At 38.6% G+C, this 15297-nt stretch overlaps 1 protein-coding gene across 1 annotated transcript in view; it reads left to right on the top strand.

Annotated features, from left to right (window-relative positions):
* The window catches only part of LOC127584625 (vinculin-like), a 158348-nt gene that overhangs the window by 56722 nt on the left and 86329 nt on the right, over positions 1-15297 (top strand). Inside the window, 4 exon segments of the mRNA XM_052041443.1 lie at positions 2161-2311; positions 3067-3175; positions 6022-6144; positions 6597-6757. Coding sequence (XP_051897403.1) covers positions 2161-2311; positions 3067-3175; positions 6022-6144; positions 6597-6757 — 544 coding nt within the window.

Below are 15297 nucleotides of genomic sequence, written 5' to 3'. Positions count from 1 at the left end.
ATGTACTTTGATATGAAGAATAAAGGTGTATACTATTTTCTAAATGGGGAGAGAATTCAGAAATTAGAGGTGCATAGGGACTTGAGTCCTAGTTCAGGATTCCCTTTAGGTTGACTTGCGGGTTTAGTTGGTAGTAAGGAAGGCAAATGCAAATTCAGCATTCATTTTGAGAGGACTAGAATATTAAAGCAAGGATATACTGCTGAGGCTTTATAAAGCATTGGTGAGACTGCATTTGGAATATTGTGAGCAATTTTGGGGCCTGTATCTAAGGAGAGATGTGTGGGCCTGGGTAGGATCCAGAGGAGCTTCACAAGAATGATGCTGGGAATGAAAGGCTTAATGTATGACGAGCATTTGACGGCTCTGGACTTGTACTCGAAGTTCAGAAGGGTGGGGGTGGGGGTGGAATCTCATAGAAACCCACCGAATACTGAAAGGCCTGGATAGCGTAGACATGGAAAGGATTTTTCCATCAGTAGGAGAATCTAGGATCTGAGGGCACAGCCTCAAAAAGGGATGTCCCTTTAAAACTGAGATGAAGAGGAACTTCTTCAGCCAGAGGGTGGTGAACTGTAGAATTCATTGCCATGGAGGGCTGTGGAGGCCAAATCATTGGGTCTGTTTAAGGCAGAGATTGATGGGTTCTTGATTGGTAAGGTGGTAGAGTGTTAGAGGGAGAAGGGGGTTGAGAAAAAAAATCAGCCATCCTACATCTTATGGCCTTATCAAGCCATTAAATGTAAAGAGCCTTTATATTTTAAAAAAACAATTGCAGGATAAAGGTTTGAAACTGTGTTGAACATTTGATAAAGAATGTGTTTACCAGTTTCCTGTTCTTTGTTCTGCAGCAAACACTATAACAGTGGGATGTAAACAGGCTGGTGGAATGGACAGGCACACAGCAGATGAAGTTTAATGTGGAAAAAATGTGATGCAACTTGGTAGGAGGAAAGAGGCGAGGCAATATCAACCGCTGTTCTTAGTACATTAACAGTGGAACATAAGATGAGATGCATAAGTCATTGAAAATACCAGGGCAAATTGAGAAAGCAGTTAATAAGACAAAATGATTCTGTACTTTATCAAGGGCATAGAGTACAAAGGTACAGATGTTATGTTGAAACTTTGTAAAATGCTGGTCCAGCCTCAACTGGGGTATTGTGTTCATTACTTGTTGCCTCATTATGGGAAGGTGAAGGCATTTTGGAGAAGATCCAGAAAAGATGGTTGAGAATGATTCAGGGGTGATGAGGAACTGCAGGTACAAGATGAGAGAGGCTGGGACTTTTTTGTTTGAGAAAAGGCTGAGAGAAGATTTGATAGAAGTATATAAACTGATGAGCAATCTAGATCATGGCAGGTTGTTCTCTTTGGTGGAGTTGTCGAGGACTAGAAGTTATAGGTATAAAATAAAGAAAAGAATAGAGAGTAACACAAGGAAAAAAACTTGTTTACAGAACAAATGTTTGGAATCTGTCTGCAGATGTAGTGAAGGCAGGTTCCACTGTGGCCTCAAATGAAATTGGATAAATATTTGTTTGAGAAAAATTTGCAAAGCTGTATGGAGAAAGGGCAAGTAGGTGGAACTAGAGAAGTGCTTTGGTTTACAGAGCCAGTGTGAATATGAAGGGGCCAAATGGCTTCCTCATGTGGCATAATCATTCTGTGTTTTGGTATTATGTCTGACTCTCTGTGTAAGATTTGGCAGCTTTAATTAAATATTTTTCATTCATGGGATGTGGATGTAACCAGAAATGTAGGCATTTATTGTCATCCCTGATTACCCCCAAACTGAGAAAGCAGTTCAGACCGTAACTGTTTTGGTGGGTTTGGAGTCTGTTATAAGCCGGATAGTTAAGGAATTACACATTTTCTTCCCAAAAGACATCAGTGGAGCAATGTTTTTTTATGATTGTTTAGTAGTTACATGAAGACAATATTTAATTCCAACTTTATTTATTTACTTTGATTTAACTTTCCCAGTTGCCATTGTGGGAGTCAAATGCATCTATGGATCAGTGGTTTAGAATTTTGGTTCCTGGTCCCATAGCTGAATCACCTATTCAATGTTTAAGTGTTTTTTGCAATTTGTAGTTCATTATTGTTTATAATAGCTTATTGAGCATTTTTCTTAATTTACCAACTTATTGTATGCAGGGTTGAAAATGCCTGTACTAAATTGATCCAGGCTGCACAGATGCTGAAAGACAATCCATACGCTGTACCTGCACGTGATTACCTCATTGATGGTTCCAGAGGTATTCTTTCTGGAACTTCAGACCTGCTCTTGACATTTGATGAAGCAGAGGTATTTATTCAAAGCAAAGTTAGTTATGTTCTTATTGGAAACAGTGGGACCAGGTCTTCTGCAAAAGATCTGCTGGTGGATATGCCTCTAACTCCCCAGTTCCTGAGCAGAAGCTGCAGCACAGCCTTCTGCAAAGTGGGGTGCTGGCCACAAGTCATCTCAGGCTGGGAAATCTGTCTGCTGAATCCACCCAGGTTAGCTGGTGCAAATACTGCAAGCCAATTGGAATCAATTGGAGAAGTCAGCTGCTGGGAGAAAGTAAAGGAAAAGTTTTTATTGATTTAATTAGTTTAACTGGTTTCAATAACCTAAATGTTTTTTTTTAGTAAACTTAACTCTAAAAATATCTTAAATATTTTAAGAAAACATTATAAAATATTATTTTTGAAAAGTCCTGAGAGGTTATACAAGTCAAACAACTTCATAAACATTCAATATTAAATGGCAGTTTTGATAGTCAGAGGGCTGATTTCACACTGTTAATGCAGTTCCTGTCACTGCAGCCAGCCATGCCTCAGGAAAGGCCCTTCAGTGCTGAGCTATCCCGATCTCCCCTATCCTTGTCATGCAGGGAGCCAGGTTCCCATTGGAAGGCTGCTCTGGACCACTTTGGTCAAGAAGAGAGTTCGGGGTGCAGACAACAGTGATCTTAGAGAAGATTGCCACAATGCTTATAACTTCTGTGAATCTTACTGTATTATTATTGCTAAAAATAGTTCTTTAAAAATGTCTTTATTAAAACAATTTTATCACAGGTCCGTAAAATTATTCGTGTATGCAAAGGTATTTTGGAATATCTCACGGTTGCTGAAGTGGTAGAAACAATGGAGGATTTGGTGACCTACACCAAAAACTTGGGACCAGGTGAGGAATTCCATTTCTTTGGGTGTTTGTAATGTAGTAAAGGCAAATTGAAACCATATTTTCGGAGGGATTTTGTATTTTGACAGTTACAGCTTCATGTGGAAAGAAGAAAAAAAGTCATTCTTTTTTTTTAAGTTTCCAGTTTGCATCCCTATCACCAGATGCATCACGTGTGGTGTGGAAGGACATTAAGTGACCAGCATATGCATTTAGCGTTCTATATTGTTGGAAAATCAATTATAATTCTTATCTTTTAGTACAGCTAACAGGCACAATATATGTATTTGAGCATTTAATGTATTCTGTGTACTGTAATTATGAGAATATCCATGGAAGTAGAAAATAGAAGTAGAAAATAGAAATGAAATTGGTACTTTAAACCTGCTTGGCTATTATTTGTGATCATGAATGATCCTCTAACTCAATATCATATTCTGGTTGGCGGATAGGAAACAAAGGGTAGGGGTGAATGGATGTTTCTCAGAATGGCGGGCCGTGACTAGTGGGGTGCCACAGGGCTCGGTGCTGGGACCGCAGCTGTTTACGATCTATGTTGATGATTTAGATGAAGGCATTGTGAATAACATTAGCAAGTTTGCTGATGATACAAAGTTGGCTGGCAGTGCGACATGTGTAGAGGAAGTTAGGAGAATTCAAGGTGATTTGGATAGGTTGGGTAAGTGGGCAGATACTTGGCAGATGAAGTTTAATGTGGATAAGTGTGAGGTTATCCACTTTGGGAGCAGGAACAGGAAGGCGGATTATTATCTGAATGGTGTGGAGTTAGATAAGGGGGAAATACAAAGGGATCTAGGAGTCCTTGTTCATCAGTCACTGAAAGTGAATGAGCAAGTACAGCAGGCAGTGATGAAGGCTAATGGAATGTTGGCCTGTATTACAAGGGGAATTGAGTACAAAAGCAAAGAGATTCTTTTGCATTTGTACAGGGCCCTGGTGAGACCACTCCTGGAGTATTGTGTACAGTTTTGGTCTCCAGGGTTAAGGAAGGATATCCTGGCTATAGAGGGCGTGCAGCGTAGGTTTACGAGGTTAATTCCGGGGATGTCGGGACTGTCTTATGCTGAGAGGTTGGAGAGACTGGGATTGTACACGCTGGAATTGAGAAGATTGAGAGGGGATCTGATTGAAACATACAGGATTATTAAGGGATTGGACAAGATAGAGACAGGAAATATATTCCAGATGTTGGGGAAGTCCAGGACCAGGGGGCATGATTTGAGAATAAGGGCTAGGCCATTTAGGACAGAGGTGAGGAAAAACTTCTTCTCCCAGAGGGTTGTGAATTTGTGGAATGCACTGCCTCAGAGGGCAGTGGAGGCCAATTCTCTGGGCACTTTCAAGAAGGAGCTAAATAGGTTTCTTATAGATAAGGGAATCAAGGGATATGGGGACAAGACAGGAACAGGATATTGATTGTTGAGGATCAGCCATGATCTCAAAATGGCGGTGCAGACTCGAAGGGGCCGAATGGTCTACTTCTGCTCCTATTGTCTATTCCTGCTCTCCCCTTGATGTGTTCTTTTTTACCTTCTGTGGATGAGAATTCCACTGCTGAGTGAAGAAATTTCTCCTTATCTCGGTATTAAATGTCTTACCCATATCGTAAGACTTTGACCCCTTGTTCTAGACCCCCCAGTGAGGGAAAACATTTTCCCTGCATTCAGTCTGTCCAGTTGTCTCAGAATTTGAGTCCAGGTGAAGGGTCTCGACCCAAAACATCAACTGTCCATTTCCCTCCATAGATGCTGCTTGGCCTACTGAGTTCCTCTAGCACTTTGCATGTTGCTGTCAGAATTTTGTACATTTCAATGAAATCGTCTCTCATTCTACTTAACTCTAATGAATACATGCCTAGTTGATCCAATCTCCCCTCTTAGGACAGTCCTGATATTTCCAGGAATCAGTCTGGTACACCTTTGTTGCAGTCCCTCCATGGCGAGTATATATTTTTTTCCACTAAGGAAACCACAGCATCACACAGTTCTCCAGGTGTGGTACACTTGTAGCAAAACAACCTTGCTCTTATGCTCAAAACTACTTGAAATGAAGGCCAAAATATAATTTGCTACCTTAACTGCTGGCTGCAACTGCATGTTTGCTTTCGGTGACTAATGCACAAGGACACCCAGATCTCTCTGTACATCAACATTTCTGAAACTATCACCATTTAAATGCTACTCTTGCCTTTTTTCCCCAACTGACATGAGATTAACAAGACATTAATCCATTACTGTACCATCTATGTATTTGCCCATTCAATTTGTCTAATTTGATTGAATCTTCTTTGTATCCTCTCACAATTCCACTTTGTTTCATATTATCAGCAGACATAGAAATATTACATTTGGGCCCCTCATCCAAATCATTGATGTATATAGTGACTAGCTGGGGCCCAAGCACTGATCCCTATGGTATCCCACTAGTCGCTGCCTGCCATCCTGAAACAAAAAATCCACTTGTCCTTCCTTTCCATTTCATGTCTGTCAATCAATTTTCAATCCATGCCTGCATACCACCCCCAGTCTTTAATTTTGTATACAAACCTTGTGTGGGACTTCATTGAAGGCTTTTTGACAATCTATCTACACCATATCCATTGGTTTCCCCTTATTTGTTCCAACAGTTACATCCTCAAAAACCCCAGTAAATTTGTCAAACATGATCTTTTCATAAATTATTTTGACTTTGTCAAATATCATTATTTATAATAGACCTTGTGTCCTTGTTGTTTCCCCATTTTCTTAGCATGCCTAAATATAGTTGTTGTTTCCTTTATTATATGTATCAATTGTCATCTTTGTTCCTTCACCGCACCATGAAATAAGGAATGACTAAAATGGCTAAAATGATTGATGAAAGACAACAGGAACTAACTCATCAAGAGCACAGGGTAATGCTGGTGAATTCTATGAACACTGTGAAAGAACTTCTTCCTGTACTCATTTCAGGTAAATATCTTTTCCATATTTTGATAATAACCAATTATCTGGAAATGTCTTTGAACTGGTCTATCTGACTATCAAACTGCCTCAGTGTGAATAGAATTTGAAAATATATTAAACCTTGATTTTTTTTTAATGCTTTCCATCCCTCCAGTGTAGCCTTAAATTTTTTCCAGTCTTCAAATCTATCAAATTTGAGTCCATGAAACTTTGTCATTGACTTTTGTTTTCAGAATTGGGTTGATTTTTTTTTGCTCCAAGTCAAATCTATGTTTTTTTTAAATGGTTTGTTAATTTATTGAGCTGTAGCAGTGTGGGGTATCAGTTATTGAAAACTGTAGTTAAGTTGAGGTAAAATCAAGGTTGTAATAAATCAAGTTAATATATGTCTGTGTGTTTGTGGCTATATTTATTATTGTATTGCTTTTAATGTTTTTAAAAATATTTCTGTTTTGCAGCTATAAAGATTTTTGTGACTACAAAACAATTCAAAAGCCAAGGAGTGGAAGAAGCTTTAAAGAACCGTAACTTCACTGTGGAGAAGATGAGTACTGAAATCAATGAGATAATTCGTGTGTTGCAACTAACATCTTGGGATGAAGATGCTTGGGCTAGTAAGGCAAGTTTGAAAACCTTGATGGTATATAATGTAAAGCTTTGTAAGAAATTAGTAATGAGGTTTTATTTACTTTTAAAGTACAATATTCATTTGTATCATGTTCTTAATAGGTCAGTTATTAACTGTTTCTGGTAATTTGTGTGTATGTGTCATGGTGTGTTTGTAATGTAGATCTTTCTTTTATGTCACTTTTTTTTTCATTTTTCACCTTTCACTTCTTAAAAAAAATCTATTTGAAGTGCCAGGTATTTTGTTTTTATTATTTACTTAATTGGGCCACAAGCAAAAGGTAGTTTTGAATCTTATTTATTCACATGATACTGTAGAAGAGTACAATAGAACACCAAGTCATCGTAATGTGTGAGCAAGTCCACAATGATGAAATACCTGTCTCAGCAGGATAGTATCTACTTTTGATATAAATTGGTCAGCTGAACCAAAACTGAGTTTAAAAATTTTTTACGTGCAATCTGATTTACATATTACACTTTTATATTTGTTATAAGTGTTACTGAACAAAATTACAATTATTACAGACCATGATGTAAACTATCTGCTGCATTTTGTGGTCAAAAAATTGCATGTTTCATACATTTTCTTTGGCATTCTTTTTCTTCTTTGATCATTACAAAGATCTTATTTTTTTACCCTTTTCCTTGTTTCTTCTTCATTCTCCCTTGTAGAAGGTAAGATCACTTTTGTTTTCTTTGCTTTTCTGCTGAAGCATGTATATAAAGAATGCAGATTACTGCCTTGGTGTGTGGTGCAGTATGCTTCAATTAACGTCATGGCTAGCAGATGCTGAACACAATACTTAAAATTTAAATTTGCTGTTAGGTCATGTATCTGAATTTTTTTTCAACTACAAACCGTGATTTGAGCAAGTTCTCTTTGAGAATAGATCAGGTTTTAGCATGATTCCTAAAATGTCATATTAAAAATTCTATTGTAACAAAAGTAGAGGATAAGATAACTGATTAATAATCTGCCTGAGGATCAGAAGTGACCTTTGAACAGAATAATATTAATTAACACTCTGCTCCCTTGTTGGTGAAATGTACAAATAGTTGTGATATTGAACAACATTAGGCCAACAAGGTCTTTCAGTCCATAAGAGCTGGGTGAAATAAACTGGAGATGCTGGATGGGTACCATAGTTAACCTTTGGTGTCCCTGGGTTTCCTAAGCTCATTGGGAGGAAAATTGCTCTTCCTGGAAGTATACTTGTATCTGTATTTGGTAAGAACTGCACTTTGGTGCAAGCTCTTCCATGGATGAACAGTCAGCTTTCTCCCTCTAGCTGGATATGCACATAAAACTTGTATGATTAAGTATTACTGAAGCTGTCGAGAGAAGCTTTGTGCAGCTCACATCTGAAGAAGAGGTGGTAAGTGGAAAAATGTTTTGGAGGGAAGTCGAAGTCAAAGGAAGAACTTCATAGAGATGGAGACAGATTATTGTGTGTAGTAGCATGCTGGAGGCTAATTCACCATGCTGTACAAGTGAGCAATGTTTTTGCTTTTGTGTTTAAAATAGCATTTTTGGTTGAATGGGGCAGCATGGAGGTGGCTATTCGTCTCATTCCACTTGTTCCATTTCTTTGTGGAGCTAATCAATTAGTCCCCCTTTTCTGTTCTTTCCCAATAGCCCTGCAACTGCTTGCATTTTGGATACTCATCATATTTCCTTTTGAAAGATATTATTGAATCTTCACAATCCTTTCAGTCAGTGTGTTCCAGGTCATCATAACTGTCTGAAAAATTAACCTCATTTAGTATCTGATTCTTTTTTTCCCCCATTTAGCTGAGATCATTGACTTCTGGTACTGATTCATTTGGAACAGTATTCTCCTTCTTACTCTATCAAAAACTTCAATGATTTTGAATGTCTCTATCAAATCTATTAATTTCTCTGCTCTAAAGAAAACACTGGTCTTTTCAAATAACTGAACCCCCTCATCTCTGCAACCATTCCCAAAAACCTTCTCTGCACTCTCTGAAGTGTTACTGTATCTCCTAAAAGGTGTTATCAAGATTTACATGCAGGAATCCCACTGGGGCCTGATCAATATTTTCCTCCGGGTGCTCCGGTTTCCTCCCACATTCCAAAGACGTATGGGTTAGGAAGTTGTGGGCATGCTATGTTAGCGCCGGAAGCGTGGCGACACTTGTGGGCTGCCCCCAGAACATTCGCCGCAAAAGATGCATTTCACTGTGTGTTTCGATGTACATGTGACTCATAAAGATGTCTCGTCTTGTCTAGAATCTTTTAGTCTAATTTCCTGCTCGTAGGCTGCTTCCACTTATAAAGACATTACTTATTCTTTGAAATATTTCTTTTAGCTTGTCCTTCAGTACCATGCATTTGCACAGTCCCCAAACTCTGTTCATGCTGTCATTTTAAAATTGTGCCTTTAGTTTAAGTTGTCTCTCCCTGTTCTCGGCAAAATGCTTCATTTCACACTTGTCTGTGTTAAATTTGATCTGCCATATGTCTGCTAGTTTTACCAGTCATCTTTGTTCTGAGATAATTGCAATCCTTCTCATTGTCTCTTATTTAAAAAAATCTATGTAAGCTGCATATGTTGTAATAATATCTTGTGTAGCTAGTGGCTAACCAGAAGTGTGGTTGTCCCAACACCAACTCTCCCAAGGTACATCACTATGCTTCTCTCTATTCTACTACTTTTGTTTGCTGACTCTTAGCCAATTTTGTATCTATGCATAAAAACTGCTTTGATCTCAGGTCTTCAGGTTTGGTAACCGTTTTATTATGCAGTACTTCATCAGGTGTCCTTGAAAACATATTTATTTTCTGGAATCTGGATGTTGCTGTTGGAACAAACATTCACTGCCTACCTCTAATTGTCCTTGAAGATCGTGGTGAAGCATCTTTTGAATTGCTGCGGTAGTTATTCTTTTACAAACCAATGTTAGCTCTCATTTAGTAATTACTTTTCCAATTAATTTTTTCCTAGGTTAACATATTTAGACATTTCTCTTACTGCCATGTTAATATGACTGGGATGTATTTGGTTCATTTATCAATCTCCTCACTCGGGGAAAAGGAGCAAAACCATGGAGTTGTCTTTCCAGCTCTCATTGTTTTGGAAGATTGTGGTTGGAGCCTTCATAATTTCTACCCTTAATTTCCTCAACAGTCTGAGATGTACCCCATCCACGTTGGTTAACATTCCTAGTTTGTGTGGTCAACCTTTTAAATACTCCTGGTGTATTCTTTATCCTATCTAACCTCTCAACTAGCTCATCCTTCAATGTAATTTTGAAAGACTGATGTAGAGGATTCTTTAAGCATCTCTGCCGTCCCATCTGCCTTCAATCATTGAACACAGAACAGTACAACACAGGAACAAGCGCTTTGTCTCACCATGTCTGTGATGCCCATGACGCCAATCCAAGCAAATCCCATCTGCCTGGATGTGGACTTAATCCCTCCATTCCCTCCCTGTTCATAGGCCCGACTAAATGCCTCTTAAATATTGCCATCGTATCTGCTTCCACTACTTCTCCTGGCAATGCATTCCAGGCACCTACCACTCTTTTTTTTAAAAAAAGAAAAAAAACAACTTGCCTTGTAAATCTCCTTAAACTTTCCCCCTCTCATCTTGAAGATATACCTGCTAGTATTTGACATGTCAATCCTGGGACAAAGATTCTGATACTCTACCCTGTTTATGCCTCTCATTATTGTATATACTTCTATGAAGTCACCCCTTCAGCCTCAGATGCTCCAGAGAAAACAATCCAAGTTTGTCCAACCTCTCCTTGTAGCTTATACTCTCCAGTCCAGGCAACATCCTGGTGAACCTCTTCTGCCATTTCTTCCAAGCCTCCCCATTCTTCCTGTAATGCATTAACAAGAACTGCACACAATACTCTAAATGTGGCCTAACCAAAGTTATATACGTCTGCAACATGACTTGCCAACTTTTATACTTGGCACCTCAACCAATGAAGGCAAGTATGCAGTACGCTTTCCACCTTATCAGCTTGTATTGGTGGTTTCATGGGGAGTATGGATGAGCACCCCAAGATCCTTCTGTACGTCAGTGCCCCTAATGGTCCTGTCATTTACTGTACATTTTCCTCTTGACCTCCCAAAGTGCAACAGCTCATGCTTGTCTGGATTAAACTCCATCTGCCATTTTTCTGCCCATGTTTCCAACTGGTCTATATCCTGCTGAATCCTTTGACAACCTTCTCACAACTCTAGCAATTTTTGTGTCATCTGCAAACTTACTAAGCCCACCTACATTTTCATCCAATAATTTATTTATATCACTAACAACAGAGGTGCCAGAAAATCCTTGCAGAATACCACTGGTTACAGACCTCCAATCAGATTTACACCCCTCCACCACTATGTTCTGTCTTCTATGGCCAAGCTAAATTCTGAATTGAATCTTTTCATGCCTCCATGGATCCCATGCTTTAATTTTCATTGTTTAGCCTACCATGAGGGACCTTGAATATCCACTGCCCTACCCTCAATCATCTTCATCACATCCTCATTTAAAAATGTAATTAAATTTGTAAGACATGACCTCCTCTGCGCAAAGCGATGCTGAAATATCCCTAATAAGTCTATGCTTTTCCAGGTGCAAGTGGATCCTTTCCCTCAGATGACTCCCTACAATGACTTCTCTATTCACTGATGCGAGGCTCACTAGCCTATCATTTCTTGGCTTGTCTCTATTGCCCTTCTTAAGTAGACAAACAACATTGGCTATTCTCTCGTCCTCTGGAATCTTGCCTGTGACCAAAGAAGATACAAAGACCCCAGCAAATCTCCTCTTTGCATCTCTCAATAACCATCAGGCCCTGGGGACTTAATGGGATGGGAGTTGAAATGACTTGCAACTGGGAGCTTGGGATGGCCATTGCTCTGCTGCCAGATGAGACCCAATACAAGAGGAACAACTGGTCATTTTTGCCTCAGTACTCAATGGTGTGAATATTGAATTTTCTCATTTCAGGTAACCCTTCACTTCTGTGTTTTTTTTTCTCGTCCCCTCTCACTGTGTCCTTCCAATCCACCTTTTGTCCCCTTTCCCCATACCCACCCTCAAGACCCCCATCACCCATTTTTGTCCCCCTCCCACTTCTGGTTCCATCTACCTCACCCACATTTCACCCACCAGATCCCCTGTCTCCATCTGGTTCCATTTGCCTACCTCACCCCTAATTGTTCCCATTATCACCTTCCTTATTAGATTCCAGCACTGGTAGCCTTTGTGTTCCCGCTTATCACCCTCCAATGTGTCTCAACCTTCACCCTCCCCTCATCTTGTCCCTCTCCATCTGCCTTTTTGTGTCTGCCTCTACCTATTATCCACCTGCCTTTGTCTCCCAACTCCACCCCTCCCCTCCCCTCCCCCTCTCCTACCTGGCTCGATCTGCCCATCAACCTTCACCTCCTTGGTCCACCAATCACCACAGGCCCCTTATCTCATTCCTCCCTCTTCCCTCTCCATACCCAGTCCTGATGCAGGGTTTTGTCCTGAAACACTGACAGTTCCCTTCCCCAAGATGCTGCTCAACCCGTTAAGTTCCTCCAGCAGAATGTTTTGTTGTCTCACATGTCAGATGAGGACTTCCCTAATAACAGCTGCTCCAATGTACTCTCTCCAGCTCCAATTGTGTTATAATTAGCCTTTCCCCATTTAGCACTTTTTCCCCCAAGGTCCAGTCTTATCCTTATCCATAACCATCTGAAAACTTAAGGGAATTATGATCACTGTTTTCCAAAATGCTCTCCCACTGAAACTCTGATCACCTGGCCACACTCATTTCCCAATATAAGGTCTAGTATGGCTTCTTTCCTGGTTGGATTATCTACATAGTTTAAGAAATTCTCCTGGATGCATAAAGACATTTTTGCTTCCATTTTTCCTCTGTCTACCTATTTTATTAATTGTTTGTTTTTAAGAACTGGTCTTTGCATGTAAAAATTGCAGGTAGATTTAAGTTTATTGCTATGATCCAGTAATTAATTTGTATCAAGACTACAAAAGAAATACAATGAAGTACCAGTATGAAACATTGAAGAGTATGATCGTGTAGTTAGAAGTGAATTGATAAAAGGTTAATAGAAAACTGAAAGATAGGACTTTTTTTGTCGGAGAAACAGAATTTGGACATATTCTGAATTTTACCTAAACACGAGCCTTTAATCCCTCACAAAAGAGGTCCTGCTGAAGGACTGAAGTATTTGTAAAACAGTATACATTGCTTGTGTGTGCTTCTAACATGAGTTTGCTGTAGCAATTTGATCTTTTATGTTCACAGTTCTAACTGTGCATCCAATATGTGTTTATACAGGAAGTGACTTGGATTGCATTAGTTCAGAATATATTTCTGGTCAGAGGTAATGTCAATGAATTTTTTTTCTCCTTTTTATCTGGAGGACAACCTCTTAATGCAATCCAGTTTGTCATTTCCATTACATTGGAATAATGTATCTTGATTTTTTTTCTTTCTTCATGCATTCAAATTGGATGATTTCTTGAAAGCATTATAAATTATCATCTTGACCAAGATTTTCATTTAAACTATAACCAAGTTTTAATAACTTTGCACTAAGTTTAGATCTTGTGATTTATGCAAACTAATGTTGTCCTGATATTGGGGGGTTATTTTGATGGTTGAACCATGTTCAGTCTATATTATTCTTTACTGCATTAAAGTGATAACAAAAAGTTAGGGTGAGTGTTGAAAAGGTAAACCTGCTGTGGCAACCAGTTGAGTATAGCAGTATTTAAGCAGTAATTAAAACATTCTGACCACAAGTGATTGGAATTCACATTCCTTTTTTTTTAAAGCTACAGGTTGCACATATATTTTAAAACTCATTGTGAAATTAAAATTAATTATTGAACGGAAGCACATGCCACCAACACATTCAACCCAGCCATTCTTACTGCTTTCCATTTGGATTTAAGATTAAGAAGCAATTGGGAACACTCAATTCATTATAGTTTCTTATTGCACCAAATGCTCTTCTGGGAAATCAATTTTGGCTATTCAGCCCATCAGTGTTTGTGCTTAAAATGACAAGATTCTGCTTTCAACTGTCACATTAAGGCATAAGGTTCTTTTGAACACTTTCTCTGCTATACCTGTGGTCTGGATTACTGTGTTGTGTGCTTACAATTGATGCATTGGTTTGTAATGGAATGCTAAGTTATTACAAACTAGATTGAAGGAAGTAAACATAATATTAGTGTTAGTGTATTTCCATCCAAAATGTTGATTTGTCAATTGGAAAAGAACCACATGCTTTACTGTTTCTTTGCTGCTCCACATTATGCTTTAATTAAAAAGACACTTTTCAGATGAGCACTGCTTGTATGACACAGCACATATGGTTGTGATGAATTGATAAGTGCTTACACAAGAGTATTTTGCATGTTTGAACCAAAGAAGGTCATGCTTGAAAGAGGCAGACGGAAGTGTACAAGCCTAGTTTGTTTAAATATTATAGGGTGCAACTTGCCTTCAAAAAAAGCTACATTTCCTTTTGCAGATAAGGACAGAACAAAAGAATTTGTAGTTTCTGCAGGAAATTAGTTTTGGCTTGCACTTTGCCTGAGCTTGACAAAATTTGAAACTGGTTTCAGGAGTTCTGGATTTTTAATTTATCATGTACTTCGATGATTATTGTCAAGTAAATTGCTTCCCAAAATATAAGACCTTTTATAATTTTGACAAATTTATTTTAAGTTCCAGTAAATTTTCCTTTCACATCAAGTCTGCTAACTTCCAACTTCTTTAAGCATTACATTACTTGCCATTGTGCAATTTATTAATGAAATTACTACAGTCAATTTATGACAAGTTCCGTCATGGAAAGTTCATGCATTGAAGAATATGTTGAATTTTTACCAGTGAATAATACATACACAAGCTTTGCTTTTTAAACTAGTACTTTGCATAATTCTGTGGTGTTTAAGTTCTTTCATATGCTGTCTATAACTAAGGGGCATTAACAATATGAAGTAATTTAGTTCAATTGCAAAACAAATACTAAATCAGCAGTATTAAAGTTATAGTGATGTTTCAGGCTTGCATTGACAAATGACTAACACAAGATCACAGAACATATCTGGTTATATCAGGGTAAAGAATAATAGGGCACAGTTAAAGGGTATTTGGGGTTGTAAGGTTAATGTTTGTGGGTGGCAAGAGCCAAGTCATGAGTTCTGTTATGACCTTGAATGCAAAGGCCACCAATGAAGGATTTTGAGAGAATGTTCAGGGCTTGAAGCTTCACTGATTGAGGAGTGCAGTGTGGTTTTGTTGGAGAAGATGGCTAACTGGATAGTAAATGCCTTTTATCAAATTTTGGAAAGACCTAGCAATTTTGAAGTTAAGTTGGGATACATTTAATCTGACAATAGGAGGAGTGAAGAGTGTAAAAACTTTGTGCTTCTGAATTTGCAAAACTGGGAGCTAAACAGGATGGGTTGTTTCGCTTATTGACTGGAGAAAAGTGGCGACTTAATCTTGTTCTGGTTTTGG

Source organism: Pristis pectinata, chromosome 30, assembly GCF_009764475.1.
Source record: "Pristis pectinata isolate sPriPec2 chromosome 30, sPriPec2.1.pri, whole genome shotgun sequence".
NCBI lineage: Eukaryota > Metazoa > Chordata > Chondrichthyes > Rhinopristiformes > Pristidae > Pristis > Pristis pectinata.
The sequence above is the reverse complement of the archived record's forward strand: the minus strand, read 5'-3'. Positions and strand labels throughout refer to the sequence as shown.